At 41.9% G+C, this 15,419-nt stretch overlaps 1 protein-coding gene across 36 annotated transcripts in view; it reads left to right on the forward strand.

Moving 5' to 3' along the window:
* TTLL5 (tubulin tyrosine ligase like 5) overlaps positions 1 to 15,419 on the forward strand; it is a 297,434-nt gene that overhangs the window by 238,790 nt on the left and 43,225 nt on the right. For 12 of the 36 annotated variants that reach the window (XM_055097271.2, XM_055097272.2, XM_055097266.2 and 9 more), the window contains 2 exons: positions 2,032 to 2,114; positions 6,463 to 6,591. The exons of 8 other annotated variants lie outside the window; for them this stretch is intronic. In XM_055097271.2, the coding sequence (XP_054953246.1) occupies positions 2,032 to 2,114; positions 6,463 to 6,584 (205 nt within the window). In that variant the 3' untranslated portion in view covers positions 6,585 to 6,591. Of the gene's footprint in view, positions 1 to 2,031; positions 2,115 to 6,462; positions 6,592 to 8,008; positions 8,729 to 15,419 lie in introns of those variants that run through there. 16 more of the 36 variants (XM_055097282.2, XM_003824189.6, XM_055097278.2 and 13 more) reach the window with 4 other exon arrangements.

The raw sequence follows: 15,419 nt of genomic DNA on the forward strand, positions 1-15,419 counted from the left end.
AAGAGCAAACATCAGCTACAGATGCTTTGGGAGAGTTTTTGGGTCCCATAAGGGGCTGAAATAAAATGCGTGAGGATTTCAGATGTGGCTGTCCAAGGCCGAGGCTGATGGGAAAAGGGAGAAGCTCCCTGCCCCTTTCTCTCCTGCCTCTGTGGCTCCCTTGTCCTCAAAATGAAAGTGGAAAGGAGAGGGTAGGCCCCAAATTGCTTGCCAGAGGGGAGGGGCTATGAGACAGTCTGATCCTTGCGCTAATGCTGGGCTAGAATCTTCTCAAGCGGCATGTCTCTTTCAGGGTTGTAGGGACTGTGTGGGCACCTCAGACACCACCTGACTCTCCAGGTGCACCTCATACCACTTTGCTCTTTACCTACTAGCCAATGATGATATGAATCACCTGGGCACCTGGGGCACTGTCCCCAGGCCCACCTGGAAAGCTGTGTGATTAACAAGTGACCCCAGGTCATTCCTGTCAAAGACATTCAGCAAACACTGCCTGACTGTCCCCACCCCTATCCTATCTCCTTAGCTGGTCTTTAAAGGTTCCTAGGACATTCCAAGCCCCTTTCTGCCTCAGAGTCATTATATATGCAATTTCCTCGTGAAACGCTCTTTCGTCTCCCTCCTCCTGGCTAATGCCTACCTCTCCTAACTTCATGACTCCCTTGAAATTATTTCCACAGAAAGACCATCCTTGACCACAGTCCTCATCATCTAAACCAGGTTCCCCGGCCTCGTTCTCATAACACTGTGTGCTTTTTCTCTTTAGCATTTAGCACACAGTTTGTGTTTTATGTACGTGCTTTAACGTATCTCCTCACTAGTACAGAACACAGGAAATGCTTAATAAATATGTCTTGTGTGAATGACTGACTGGAAAAATAGTGTCGGGAGAGAGATACTAAAGGTTGGGTTGGATGTTGCTCAACAAAAACAAAGAACTGAGCATGTGAAAGCTTTGATCTCTCAGGTACAACTTTTACACGTCCACTAAAATCAAGGCAGATAGACCCAACAAAAATATTATATTATAAATATACAACAAAAATATTACAAATATTTCCAAAAAAATTATAAATATTTGATGTGTGCAAAATGCAGCAGCAGTGAATAAGACCAATACAATCTCTGTCATTATGGAGCTTACATTCTAGCAAGGGTGATGGATACTAAGCAACCAGTTACACAGTTTCATAATTATACTTTTGAAAAATGCAAAGAAAGAATTAGAGCTGTAAGCGCCTTTCACAGGGAGGCTTGACTTGGGCTGTAGGGCATCAGACTAGTCCTAGGATTTCTGAGACATATGGCTAGGGAACCTCTGCCCAAAGAATCAGATATACTCTGTCATATCTCTTGTCAAAGTTGGCATGAGGGGAGATGCTGTGTACATTTCTCAGTCTTGGGATTATTGACACCATGGAGTAGATAATTCTTAGTTTGGGGCATTTTCCTGTGTGCTGTGGAATGCGTAGCAGTATTCCTGGCCTCTGCCTGCTAGCTGCCAGTAGCACCCCACAGTTGTGATAACCACAGATGTTTTGACATTGTTGGGTGTCCCTCGTTGGCTCAGGGGACACATAATCTCTCCTTCCCCACTTCCCCAGTTGAAAACCACTGTTCCACATGAGACTTGCTTTTTTAAAAATGTGTTTTCATATGATTTAGGTAAGTCAATACCAGAAATATAATTTTTTCCTTCAATAAACAACTATTTATTGAGTACCTGTTATGTGTCAGGCACTATTCTAGGCACTGGAGACACAGCAATGATGAAGGCCCATGCTTTCTTGACACTACATTTCAGTAGGGAGAAATTAACAATAAATCTCAAAATATATACTATTTCAGAAGTGTGGAGGTTTGTCATAGAGTCTTCTCTGATAAGGTGACATTTGAACAAAGCCTTGAAGGAAGCGAGTGAATGAGCCACAGGAGAAGAAGCACCAAGAGCAAGAAGCGAAGCCATCAGAGGTCCTGCACCTGACCTCACCTTTCCGCCTGCAGGTCTGACCAAGTTCCTTTGTGTTTCAGAGGGTCCTCCGCGGAAGGGCAGCTGAATGGACTCCAAAGCAGCCTTAACCCTGCAGCCTTTGTGCCCATCACCAGCTCTACAGGTTAGTGGGCACCAGCTCTTCTGCAACTGGATAGATGACAGGGAAGGTGTTGGGCTTGGCACATTCTCTCTTCTGCCTCCAAAGAGAGCCCCAGTTCAAAGAATGAAACATCTAGCCTCTCAAAACATTGGCAAATGGGCATTTTTGTTGCATTCTTCTTTAAAATAGTCTTGGCAGCCTAAAATAGGCATTTTCTGGAACTAGCTTAGGGTAAATGAAACCTCGCCATCTTATAAAATGCTGTCAGATTTGCAGCATTTAATTCAGATTTCCCGTATTGACTGGTATTTCACTGTCTATGTTGTATTTCCACATGTTGTATCTCTCACTTAATTCTCACACAGCCCTGTGAATTTGATCTTATCCCCTCCACTTGAGGAAACAGGCTCAGAAAGTTGAGGGCTTGTTGAAGCTTATGCGTGGATGCAGAGCTGGAGCTCTGGTCTTTGATCTACGTGTTGTGCTAATGCCATGGTCTGTGGACAGGTTGTTACTGACAGCCTGAAGCCTCTCAATGTAGGTGCATACAGATAAGTTAGGCAGTGTTGGTCCAGAGATAGTTTCTATGAATAATAATTAATAAAAATGCACTGATAAGTCAGAAAATTGAACAAATATTTATTACTGAGTACCTACTCTAGAGAAAATAACATGCTGGGCACTGAGATACACACAGGGTGAACAAGACAGTCTGCTCTCAGGGAACTTAAAGACTAAAGGAGATAGAAAAGTCAGCAGGGAATGTGCTGCAAAGTGGGTATTATTGCATGCCTGAGACACATAGAATAACAACAGACTACATTGACTGAGGATTTGCTATGTGTCAGGCACAGTTCTGAATGCTTTATGTGTAACAACTCACTTGTTCACTGAACAGGCATATAATGTAGGAACTATATTCCCCATTTATGGCTGAAGAAATAAAGGCAGATTATAAAACTTGTCTGAAGTCTCACAACTAGTAAGCAGTGGGGCATATTTGAACCTAAGCAGTCGAGCCCAGATCTCTAGGGACTGGGAACGGCTTCCTAGAGGAAAAACATCGAAGCTGACACTGGAATGTGGACGAGTCAGCCAGGAGAGGAAAGGCACAGGTGGAAGGAGTTCTAGGAAGAGGGAACAGTGCAAGCAAAGACCGGGGGGAAGTGAAAACGTGCTGTGTTCCACAGGCTTCCATGGATCAGTGTGGCTGGGGACTGGGGCATGAGCAGGGACTGGAAAGAGAAAAGGTTGTGAGGTAGTAGGGCCATTTTATGAGCCATGTAGGGAACTTGGTCATTGCCCTGACAGCAATAAGGAGCCATCGAGGAGTTTTAAGCAGGAGGGGGCTGGGTGGTTAGGGGTCAAGGATTGACATAATACACCTTAAAATGATTACAAGATCTCTGAGAAGCTCAGGCCAGGTACAGTGGCTCATGCCTATAATCCCAATGCTTTGGAAGGACGAGGCAGGAGGATCCCTTGAGACCAGCCTGGGCAACAGAGTGAGACCCTATCTCTACAAAAAAAAATGTTTTTAATTAGCCAGGTGTGGTGTGACATGCTGGTAGTCCTAGCTACTCAAGAGGCTGAGGTGGGAGGATCACTTCAGCCCAGGAATTCAAGGCTGCAGTGAGTTGTGATCCTGCCACTGTACTCCGGCCTGGGTGACAGGGCAAGACCCTACCTCTAATTAAAAAAAAAAAAAAAGCCAGTTACTTGACTACATCCTGGGGATAATTATATGTATCTCATAAGGCTTATAGTGAGGATTAAATGAAGCAATATATAGGGAAGGCGCTATAACTACTGTAACTACACCCGGGCCACTACTACCCCATAACCTTTTCTCTTTCCACTCCCTGCTCATGCCCCAGTTCCCAGCCACACTGATCCATGGAAGTATGATAGGAGTATAAGGATTTGTTCTCCACTGAACATTTTAGAACCTGAATTCAAGAAATACTTGATGGGTATCTACTCACCTCACTCCTCCAAAAAAAAAAAAAAAAAAAAAGGAAAGAAAAAAAGAATTACTAGAACATGGTAGTTAACTATATTTTTAAGAAAGTAAACCTTCACCTGGGATTGTTATGGACTGCGAAGTAATGGCACAAGGGAATCATGGCCAAGTGTGAAGGATTTCTGTGAGATACCCTATGAGAACCCCTTTGGCTCTTCAAGTTTGCTTCTGCTAGAGAAGTTCACAAACCCAAGGAGTTCCCTGACTATACTTCATTTGCGTGTCTGATTGATAAATTAAGTGTTGAATTGAACTTTGCATGCACTCCAGCTGAGCCAGTTGGAAACTTGGGTGGTCAGGTGGGTCATACTTGCAGCATCTTGACCGTGAATTACTGTTTACTGACTCTTGGTAACGTTATTTAGAAGATTTTGTGGCACTCATACTGAACTTGGTGTCAGTATGAAACCATAGAGCAAGAAGAAGAAGTTGTATTTCTTCCTGGCTTCTCATAGTGACCTTTCCCTGCTAATTCTACTTTATGGTAACAAGCAGATCATTCTTCTTCATTGTTTAGGTAGTTTATTACTTACTGCTTTTGTCACCAATAGGCTCTGGGCCTCTGAACTTTTTGAATTTGTTTCTACTCTGATTTTTCTGGTGTTCCTGATCCTTAGTTAAAGAAACACTGAGGTGCATGATATAGTAAGCTTCAGGCATTTTCCATACTTCCCGATGAACATTTTACCTTCACAGCATTAGTAACTAAATCTGTTACAGTTATTTGTACAACTAGTAAGTAACTGCCAGGCACACCAACATTTGAACTGCAAATCATTTGTTTTCTGTATTACAAGTAGATTTAAAGCAGTTCTATCCTAGGGGTTCAGAAGGATATCCTACAAAAAGGAGATTAGGTTGCTAGTAGCAACATTTTTCTGTAAACCCACAAGAAAGAAGAACAACTCTCATAATATAAGTCTAAAAGTTTACACCTCTCCCTGAGACCTGGGAAGCGTGTGCCTATGTAGGAATCCCTAAACCATCTTTGAAAGGTATTTAGCCCATCTGGTCCAGTTAATTCAATCCGTTAAACATGATATTGAGTCCAAGACTATAGCAGAAGTCTGTTTTCTAGTTCCTTAATTCTTCCTGTAAGTCTTGCCAGCCAGGCTTTCGGCTGTGTGACTGTTCTCTGGCAGTCTGAATGAGATAGTGATTCGTCCCAGGGCACTGTTGAAAAACAACTCAGAGTCCTTTCCTATAGATGGTGGCTTAATGGCATTCTTGGTATTATGAACATTAAATGAGACAGTGAATTGAAAGCTCCTAGCAGAGTGCCTGGAGTACTCCATGAATGTGGTTTTTCCTTGACTTACCAACCTCAGGCTTTATATTAGTAGTTTGCTGTGGAAGGGAAGGTTTAGAGTCAGCAAATTTGGAAACTTGAGAAGGAAGCTGGAGTGAGAGCTCTTGGCCCAAAGCCAAAGTCGTTGGCCTTCCTTCTTTATAACCATGGTGTTCTTCTTGAGTTCTGAGGTGGTGATGGTAAACTAAAATAGCAGAGAGCAACAGATTAGATAACTGACATTTCTCTCATGCTGATTTGATAATGTAAACTACCATTACTGTAGGAGTCTGAAGCCGCAGCAGCTGCCCTCATCCCTGCCCCTTAGCTTCTGCCTAAGCCTTTCCTGTTCTGGAGCCCAACCTCTCCCTCCTTTTATTTTTAAGCTCTTAGTAGTCTGCAATTGGTGGAAGGGACCTTACCACCTTTAGAAAATCAATGATGGATTTCATTTGCAAGCAGTGAGCAGTGTCCTTATTAAATGTTCGTTGTTTCTGGCCCTAGTAAAATGTACTATAGCTTTGTGCTTTTTGGATGGGGATGGGGCAACAGCGCATCAGTGTGACTCTGACTGCCCACTTCGTTGGGTCCCTGAGACAACAATAGAAAGGAACATTACTATATAGTAAACCCTGTGGAGCCAAAACCCTAAGGATCTAGATGTCACTTTAACTTTCAAGCAAAATTACTTGCCTGGCAGCTCTCAACAGAATGACCTATTTTCATGATCAGATTCTTACTCTTTTCACCACGTGTTATATAGTTTTTGGAGTTCCTGGGTGGATCTGGAGTACAGTCGCATAAAACTAAATCCTATCCCCCTGATTGCTCCCCAGATTTTCTTTCCAGAGCCAGAGGGGTAAGAATTTGGGTTGATCACCCACTTTTACGCTGTTCAAAAGCAAAAGAGAGACTGTGAATTGGAATTTGACAGGAAGTGGGGTGGCAGTATCTGGGGGAACGGTGATCCCCTTAACCTAGTTTCAGATTTTACCTTGTGTCCTTTGGGCCAAAATCAAACGTAGTGTTAAGTAGGGATTCTTTTTTCCATTTTTCAGGATCTTTGGATACTCCCCAAGTTATTTTCGCCACATCCAAACCCTTGCCCACACAATCTGAAGCCCTTGCTGCAGTTATAGGACAGAGAAAATCAAAGTCGGTGAAGTCAGGGCCAATTTAAGGTAACGGTAAGAATAAGAGCATATTTTTATCATTTTCACTTGCTGACTTTATACTACAGCAAGAGACTTAGTGGCTACCAAAAGAAGTTATAGCTTCTCAAAATGACAGTGAAGTTGGGGCTTTATAAACCAAAACTTAGAAGGATGCTCCCAAACTGGGTCAAAGTTGAGCTCCAAATAGTTTGCTCCTATAATGGTCTACCAGTAGGTGGCGCTGTGGCAGTAAGAACTTTCTCTATTATTACTAGAGGCTTTTGTTTAAAAATACGAGGATTTTAAGACAGTTCAAATAAAGAAACTAAAACCATAATTGAGTTATCACAAAGCATAACATAATATATGGGAAAACATGATATTTGAAGGTAAAGTTGCAGTAGTTGCAAAAGAGAATGGATATTTATTATTAAGGCTTTTAGACTAGAATTTATAAACTGGACTTTCAGATTGTGGGAGGCAGGGAGGGAACAAATTTTTTTTCAAATTTTGGTGAGGTTGATGAATTGTGTTTTTGCTGAGTTACTTAAATAAACATATGCTATAATTAGCAGCAAAACAAACTGTAAACCTCATCCTCCATCCAACCAAAAAAAGCTCATACACCGAAGGCATGGTCTAACTTGATTTTGTGAAGCTGTTTCCACACTTCACCAGCACTGCCATCAGTATTTTGTTCTCAGCCATGGCCTTCAAAAATTTCCAGAAAATTCTGCGAAACTTCAAGGCTTTGATAATTCCTTTCCTCTTTGTTCTGCCCTACACACTGATGCATTAACAGCACACCTGCCATGAGGCTAATACTCTTCTTACTTCTGGGGGAATATTTATAAACTTATTTGAGAAGCGTTATTCATCAGAATACCCCAGGAGTGCAAAAGAGAGAGGAAAATTATTTACCCACCACAGGATTCATTTACATTGGATCAGCAAGCTTCAAATATCTTTCCCTAGCCCATCTAAACTCTTTCCAGAAAGGAATGAGAAGAGAGAAGGGAACACCAAATCCATGGCTTGGTCATATACCAAAATTTACTGGAGAAACTGAAAACAACCAGAGTTCTATTGGTAATTCTTAGCCAATGGCCCTTTAATTCTGATACTAAGCAGCCTGTCCAATGATGAATAACTAATAAAATATAGAAGACTAAAGCAAGAAGGTCAATATTTCCCTTAGGAGACTGGCAGCCAGAAGAACAAATGTGACACCAAGCTCCAAACTAAACTGATGGCCTGCCAAGAAGTACTCATGTCCATCTGCTTCTAGGACTGTGATACTTGGACCTGCCACAGTTATATCACTTTCCTTGAACCTCGTTCATTAGTATCCTTTACAATCCACCCTGAACATTACATGGCAAAATGGGACCATCAGCAAAAGAAGCCTTGGGAAAGAGCCCATTTCTCAACATTTTGATCTCTGTTGCAGATACAGCCATGCTGAGCCTGAGCTGTGTATAAGCGAGGGATGACTGATGCTGTGCTTTGTGATTAGCAGAGGCGATGAGACAGCATGTGTGTATGGACAAAGAGGACAGAGTGGATCAGAGGGTCTCAGAAGTCCAGCTCCTATGACACCACCGTCACTGCTGGGAAGCTGCAGAGTCAGGCCCACCAGCCTGGCATGTGGCCGATGGCAGTGGGCTGCATCTCTTGAGCAGAAGAATTAGGTTGTTTACAAAGTGAGGAGGCAGAACCCCACAGGCCTCAGCCCATCACCTGAAGCATGCTTTCTTTTTATTGCGAATGCAGTGTAGGCAGCAGAGGTCCCTTCAACCATAATCACAAACGAATGTCATCACTAGCCATGACAGTCCTAGAACCTCTTCATATGTGGGTTTAGAGAGGCAGTCAGGTTAGAGAATTTGAGTTGTGTTTGCATTACATGTTTTATAAAACTGAGAAAAACGTCAGTTGTCCTTATCAGAGTGGAGGGAGCTGTGCTGAAGGATATTAGGAGCAAAGCCTGTGTATGACCCCTGTATGCTGCCCAGGGCAAGTGTCATATTTAAATACCTACATTGTTCTTTGTTTTCTTAGATTCTGTATTTGTCTGTTCATCAGAGGGCTAATTATATTAACTACATTTTCTTATTTTCTGTATATATATATATATATATTTTTAGACAGGGTCTTGCTCTGTTGCACAAGCTGGAGTGCAGTGGTGTGATCATGGCTCACTGCAGCCTCCGCCTCTTGGGATCAAGCGATCCTCCCACCTCAGCCTCCTGAGTAGCTGGGACTACAGGCATGTGCCACAATGCACAGCTAATTTTTCATATTTTTAGTAGAGATGGGGTTTTGCCATATTGCCCAGGCTGGTCTCGAACCCCTGAGCTCAAGCAATCCACCTGCCTTGGCCTCCCAAAGTGCTGGTATTACAGGCGTGAACCACCACACCTGGCCATTTTCTGTATTCTTAGTGCCCTGGCATTTGGGATCCTTGCAGGCCCAGGGGAGAGAGTGCCTTTCACAGGGCTAGTTAATTCCTAAACGTAGTAACAACTTGTCCATGAGCACATCTTTTATATGCAAACCAACCAGTCCTGAGTATCTACACCCAACCTCCTTATCAAACTTTCACACACCAACCCAAAATTTCCCCTGCCCTAAAATCATCTCAGGGCCAGGTACCAGGCAACTAGATACCATCCCTATGCCCCGAAGCCCCCTGGAATTATCTAAACTAGCCAATCCAGCCAATCCAAAGCTGTTTAATTGCCCTGCCTTGCCTTTCCTATGGAAGCCCCAGCAAAGGTTCTGACCTAGGCTTTTCCCCCCACTGCTGTCTTCTGCCTCCAGACTGACACTGGTGCATTCACTGTGACCCTGCTTAGTGTGCAGTGACCCCCTCTCTGGGAGCTGTCAGAATAAACGATACCTTCCTTCCGAGCCTTGTTTTTGTTTTCCTCCTGTGGCCACACCAACTTTGCCATACTGTATCCAACATGTACATTCTTAGAACAAACATTAAGAGGATAAATATCTTTAACTTGCAATACGAGGAACCAGGAAGAACCATGAATTAGGTTTACATCACCCAGTTCTAAGCAACTGGGCATAGCACTTCATCCGTAGCCTGTGTTACACAAGTGATGTTTTAACAGTATGTGTTTTGCTGGCATTGACCTGGCTGTAGCCACACAAGAAGGATGTGGATCCCTCTACATGGCAAAATCACCTGGCTGTCAGCCATTGAAGTGCATGCGTTCCTGTCCTGAGGCCTCTTGCATTTCATTTAGTAACTGTTTCTACATTCAGAAACAAAACCCAAGTATAGCTGAACAACCTGGTTGGAAGTGAGGGAGAAGACAGCCTGGCTTTTAGTTTGGGGGAGAGAATAGGGGTACTTCTAAGAATCTATCCAAAATGGGTTCATTGGCCTTGAAGAAAACCAGAGAACTCCATTTCTCAAATGGATTAAGAAATAGGCTATGGAGAAGATAATATCTGAAAATTGATATTTTTTTCTTGCTGAACTGGCAAAATCCCAAGAGAGGAGTGATGATTCTTCAGTTATTAACAATTACTACTTTGTTATAAAGAGACACGGGAAGTACAGTGGCCCCTTTCTCAAATTACACTTACATTACAGAAGCACACACACCTCTTGGAAAAAAATGCCTGGCAGCCTGGATTGTTAGAATTGTGCCTACTCCTACATCTTGCTGCAGAGTTGTGTGGTCCTGTGTAATATCCATGCACTTTGGGCAGAAGACGATCTAGTCTATTCTTGCAGTCCTGAACTGGACAAGTAACCAGCATAAGGCTGCCCTTCTTTCTGTCTTTATATATATCACTCCAGGTTATCGATCTGTTCACTGTGGTTATCCATCCTGTGAACCCACACATCTTATAGCCACATACCTTTGCTTTATTGTCCTCATATCCTCAGGGCATAGTTGCTCCTGAAAGTTCTAAAGAAAGAAAATGACATGCTAAGCCACGCCTGTCTTTGGAAAAAGCAAGCTTTCCACATGGAAATATTTACACCTCTGCTTACCTGATCTGTAGAGTTTGAACCAGGTCCCAAAAAGTGTAGGTAGATAATAGCAGGGCTTGGAGAATGATGACTTGAAGTGTATTGCTCTGTTGGCATGATTTGTATTGATTTTTATCCTTTATTCTTTCAAATTGTGATTATAAAGGAAAAGACTCAGATTCTCTTAAGTCCTCAAAATGAAGAGCATTACTAAAACTAAAACAGTAGTCTCTTAAACTTCTTTGTTCTCGTCTTTTGAACATGCAGGTATTTCCAGTTTGTACCAGAGGTGTCAAGGGGCTCCCTTCTCTTAAAACTTGAATGCAGGTTTTTTTTGTTGTTGGGGGGGTGGGTGGTTGGTTGCTTTTGTTTTTGTTTTTTTGAGTCAGAGTCTTGCTCTGTCACCCAGCCAGACTGGAGTGAAGCGGCATGATCTCAGCTCACTGCAACTTCCGCCTCCCAGGTTCAAACAACTCTCGAGCCTTCGCCTCCCGAGTAGCTGGGATTACCGGCATGCGCCACCATGCATGGCTAATTTTTTTTTTTAATTTTTAGTAGAGACAGTGTTTCACCATGTTGGCCCGGCTGGCCTCGAACTCCTGACCTCAAGCGATTTGCCCACCTTGGCCTCCCAAAGTGCTAGGATTACAGGCATGAGCCACCGCGCCCGGTCTGGTTATGCAGTTAGTTGATACCAGAGAGGAGTAGCTTGAATGTGTGGACTTGCCTTCGCTATAATAAAACATAGCCTCTATCCCCATTATAAAATGGGGAAAGAAGTTAGAAAACCAACCTGATTTTAAGATGATGAGGTGAAGAAAAAATCAGCTGCTTAGAAGTTGCTATATGTATCATTTAGTTGTTTGGTGTTGGTTAGAAGAATCACTCTTTTTTTAATATCTAATGAACTGAAAAGTGAGAGTGAGGTATTTTCCTTCCCCTTTTATTTATTTGTAATTTGATTCCCAGGGAAATTAAGACTTGTGACAAGCCCAAATGAAGATATTTTGGAATTTGACAAGAGTTTTTTAACTTATGCCTGAGCTTCAAATTATATTAGGCAATGAATTATTGATAGTTTTTAATCAGATACTGGAATATGGAATTTTCAAAATCACAACTCAGAAAAATGACCGCTCACAGGCCTTCTGTTTTATATTTATTCATCCTTTTTAGTATTCTCCAAAATTAATCATCATCGTACATGTGTACATTTATTCTTATTATTACCACAAGAGCCTTCTGATGATCGAGAGGAGAGAGACCCTCAGTTCACCTCTGGAAGGGAAGTTGTTGTACATGAGCACAGGAAGGAATCAGTCTCAAGAGCCAGACCTCCTGAAAACCTGCAGCCTTGCTGAGAGAATCAGCAGCTTTACTGGCTGAACAGCAGCTCGGGTTAGCCCATCCCCGTGGCCAGGTCATTTGCTGGCTCCTCCGCAGCCAGCTTCCATTGTTGTCTAGGCTGACAGCTCCGCCCTACTCATGACGTGACTCTCTCTATGGGATTGTTTCTCTCCTTTTTTTTTTACATTCAGTTTTCAGAAGACAGAATCGGAATACTTCCCATTCATTTCTCCAGCAAAGTGCCCCTGGTGGGCAGAGCTCTCTCTCCCAGGCCTTAACTGCCCTAAATAAAGAGGGTGGCAGCTGCCTTCCAGACAGATGCCAGCCTGGTACTAGGGTAGTATGATTGTGTGATACAAAGCCGCCAATGTATGCATGTCTGACCATTTTTTCAGATGGGATCGTAGCTAGGCAGGTACAGCATAGCCTTTTCATGTCCAGCATAGGGTCTTAAAATATAAAACCACATGCAATAAAATAACAAGGTATAAAGGGAAAGTCAGGGCCAAAAAACAAGATAATTCCAATTTTTCAAATATCAGCCTAAATAAACTTATTGTTGTTGAGGTGAAATTTGGTTCTAAGATTCCTAATAGGCAGGGCAAACAGGGAAACATAATAAACTGGAGTATATAGTTCTCACAATCAAAAAGGAAGAAATACTCCAGGGAAAGTCAAGATATTTCCTAGTATTGGTTCTAAAGGAAGTATTTTACATACTTTATATAGAAGACACCTAATAAAGTAGTAGTCAACTGCTAATGAACTATTAAAAAATAGTCAATAGTAGCTTCTCAGTCAACAGGCCAATAGAGTGCTGTGTTTCATATGCCTACTCCTTGGCATGAACTGTGCAAAGATAAAATATTATAGTACACGTCAATGAAGACAGTTTTGTGAGGGGACAAAAGGAATATAGTCTAAGTTTCTTTGTGGTCTTCGTAATCCAAGGGTAAGATAATGGTTATTTAGAGGATTGGGTGAATTGCATGTGTCTTAGGCAATCCTAAATATAACTTCTCTCAATTGATTGCTTGATAAGAACTAGCTGTGCTCTTAGGCAAGGATCCAGATACCTGGTCTTTTATCTTACTGTTTGAAGATGCATCTATTAATATATGCTTGGGAAAGCAGATGGCAGAGGTAATATCTTCTGAAAGCTTTGGCAGCTAAGCAGTATTCTCGCTCTATCATGTGGCATGTTGATTGTCTGCTCCCTGACTCCCATACACAGTTTCCTCTGCCTAGGCACCATCTCCCCACTTTTGCTCCCTCCCTCCCCAATATGCCTATTCCTGTTTGTCCTCAACCACTTTTCTCCTGTCCAGCCCTACCCTATGTTAATCTGATTTAGATGCTTTTGACTCTGCTCTTTAGAACTCTGTGATTACCTCTATCATGGCTTTTACAACACTCTAGGATCTTTATGGTTACTTAACTCCTCCCTCTACTAAGCTTGAAATTTCCTGGAATGTGAGGATCAGGTCCAAGTGGACTCTAAAACTCTAGGGTCTAGCATAGTGCCCAACCTGTAGTAGGGGCTTAAGAAATCCCAATTCAGAAAAGAAAACAAAAAATAATAAGGTGACAAATAAATAACCAAAAATAAAAAAGAAATTCTGATTGAATAGATGAATGAGTACATTTTCATATTTCTGCCTTTTTTTATTCTACTGACATTTGGAATACCTGCCTACATATGCAAATTCTTCCTATTCTTAGGCCAATCTCAGTGGCTCACACCCGTAATCCCAGTACTTTGGGAGGCCGAGGTGGGCAGATCACTGGAGGCCAGGAGTTCAAGACCAGCATGGCCAACATAACGAAACCCTGTCTCTATTAAAAATACAAAAATTAGCTGGGCGTGGTGGTACACGTCTTTAGCACCAGCTACTCGGGTGGCTGAGGCAGAAGAATTGCTTCAGTCCAGGGAGGCAGAGGTTGCAGTGAGCCAAGATTGTACCACTGCGCTCCAGCCTGGGCGACAGAGGAAGACTGTTTAAAAGGAAAAAAAAAAAAAATATATACATATATATATATATATATATATATATATATATATATATATATATATAAAATCCCCTAAGGGCCCAGTTAAGTTTTTTGTTTTGTTTTGTTTTTGTTTTTATTTGTGTTTTGAGATGAGTCTCGCTCTGTCACTCATTTATCTTGTCGTTTAAAAAATTCCTAGAGACCTACAATTTATATCACAAAGTTTAACACTTCTTCAGATTTTGTCATCTTTTATCACTGCTTACTTTTTGGGTGAATTGTCTCTTCAATAAGACCATAAACTTTTTGAGGGCAGAATTATATCTGTATGTTTCTTCAATCCCTAGTAATACCCAAAATGTTTCATTACTTTGTATTGTAGACCCTAAAGAAAAGAACACATACATACATAAAACTTTTCTGGAAAATAGTCCATTTCCTCTGTTCTCCTGGATTTAAGTCAAATGCCTAACCTCAGAAGATAAAATCTTCTAATGAAGATTTCATAAAAAATGCATTTTATTATTAAACAGTCTTCAAAATCGGAATAACCTTCCTTATAAATTACCTGGTATTTCTATCCCATTTCTTGCAACATTGTAAAACTACTTCCTGTAAAATAATGAATGATTGATCACTTTTTTTTTTTTTTGAGACGGAGTCTTGCTCTGTCGCCCAGGCTGGAATGCAGTGGCCCAATCTCGGCTCACTGCAAGCTCCGCCTCCCGGGTTCACACCATTCTCCTGCCTCAGCCTCCCGAGTAGCTGGGACTACAGGCGCCTGCCACCATGCCCGGCTAATTTTTTGTATTTTCAGTAGAGACGGGGTTTCACTGTGTTAGCCAGGATGGTCTCGATCTCCTGACCTCGTGATCCGCCCGCCTTGGCCTCCCAAAGTGCTGGGATTACAGGCGTGAGCCACCGCGCCCGGCCGATCGCTACTCTTTAGATAACAACATCTGCTACACATTCCCAACCTTACTATAACTTGTTACATGGTAGATTTCAGTATGAAGATGTTCCATTTTAGACCACATTCAAGAATCTCATTATAAGGGAACAAAGTTAAAATGAGATTGAATTTATTTGGAAAACATTCGCTTTCAGCTTTTTTTTTTTTCCCTCTACATCACCTAACTGGAATTGTTTATTGCACAGATCAGATTTCTCTTTTGAACACTGAACTGTCTTTCTTATTATCTTCTGAACTCACCATGAATTCTTTAGGTTCCTCTTAAGTTGTATAATACCTGAAACTGAACAGCACACTCTAATCTGACAGGTGTTGAGTATTGTGTAAAATTTATCGTCATGGTTCCGGAGTCATATGTTACACTTTAAATGTGCACAGTATTCCCAGAAACAAAACCAAAGTTCTCTCAACCCTTACTTGTTACCTTCCTTACTTCCTTTTGCTTCACAGGGCCATGCAGCATTACCACTGCTGTTGTCAGTAACAATACCTAAGTTTTGTAAGAATTCCAGAATGCAGGGTGGAAAGATCATACCTGTGAAGTTA

Source organism: Pan paniscus, chromosome 15 (assembly GCF_029289425.2).
Source record: "Pan paniscus chromosome 15, NHGRI_mPanPan1-v2.0_pri, whole genome shotgun sequence".
In the NCBI taxonomy this organism is placed as follows: domain Eukaryota; kingdom Metazoa; phylum Chordata; class Mammalia; order Primates; family Hominidae; genus Pan; species Pan paniscus.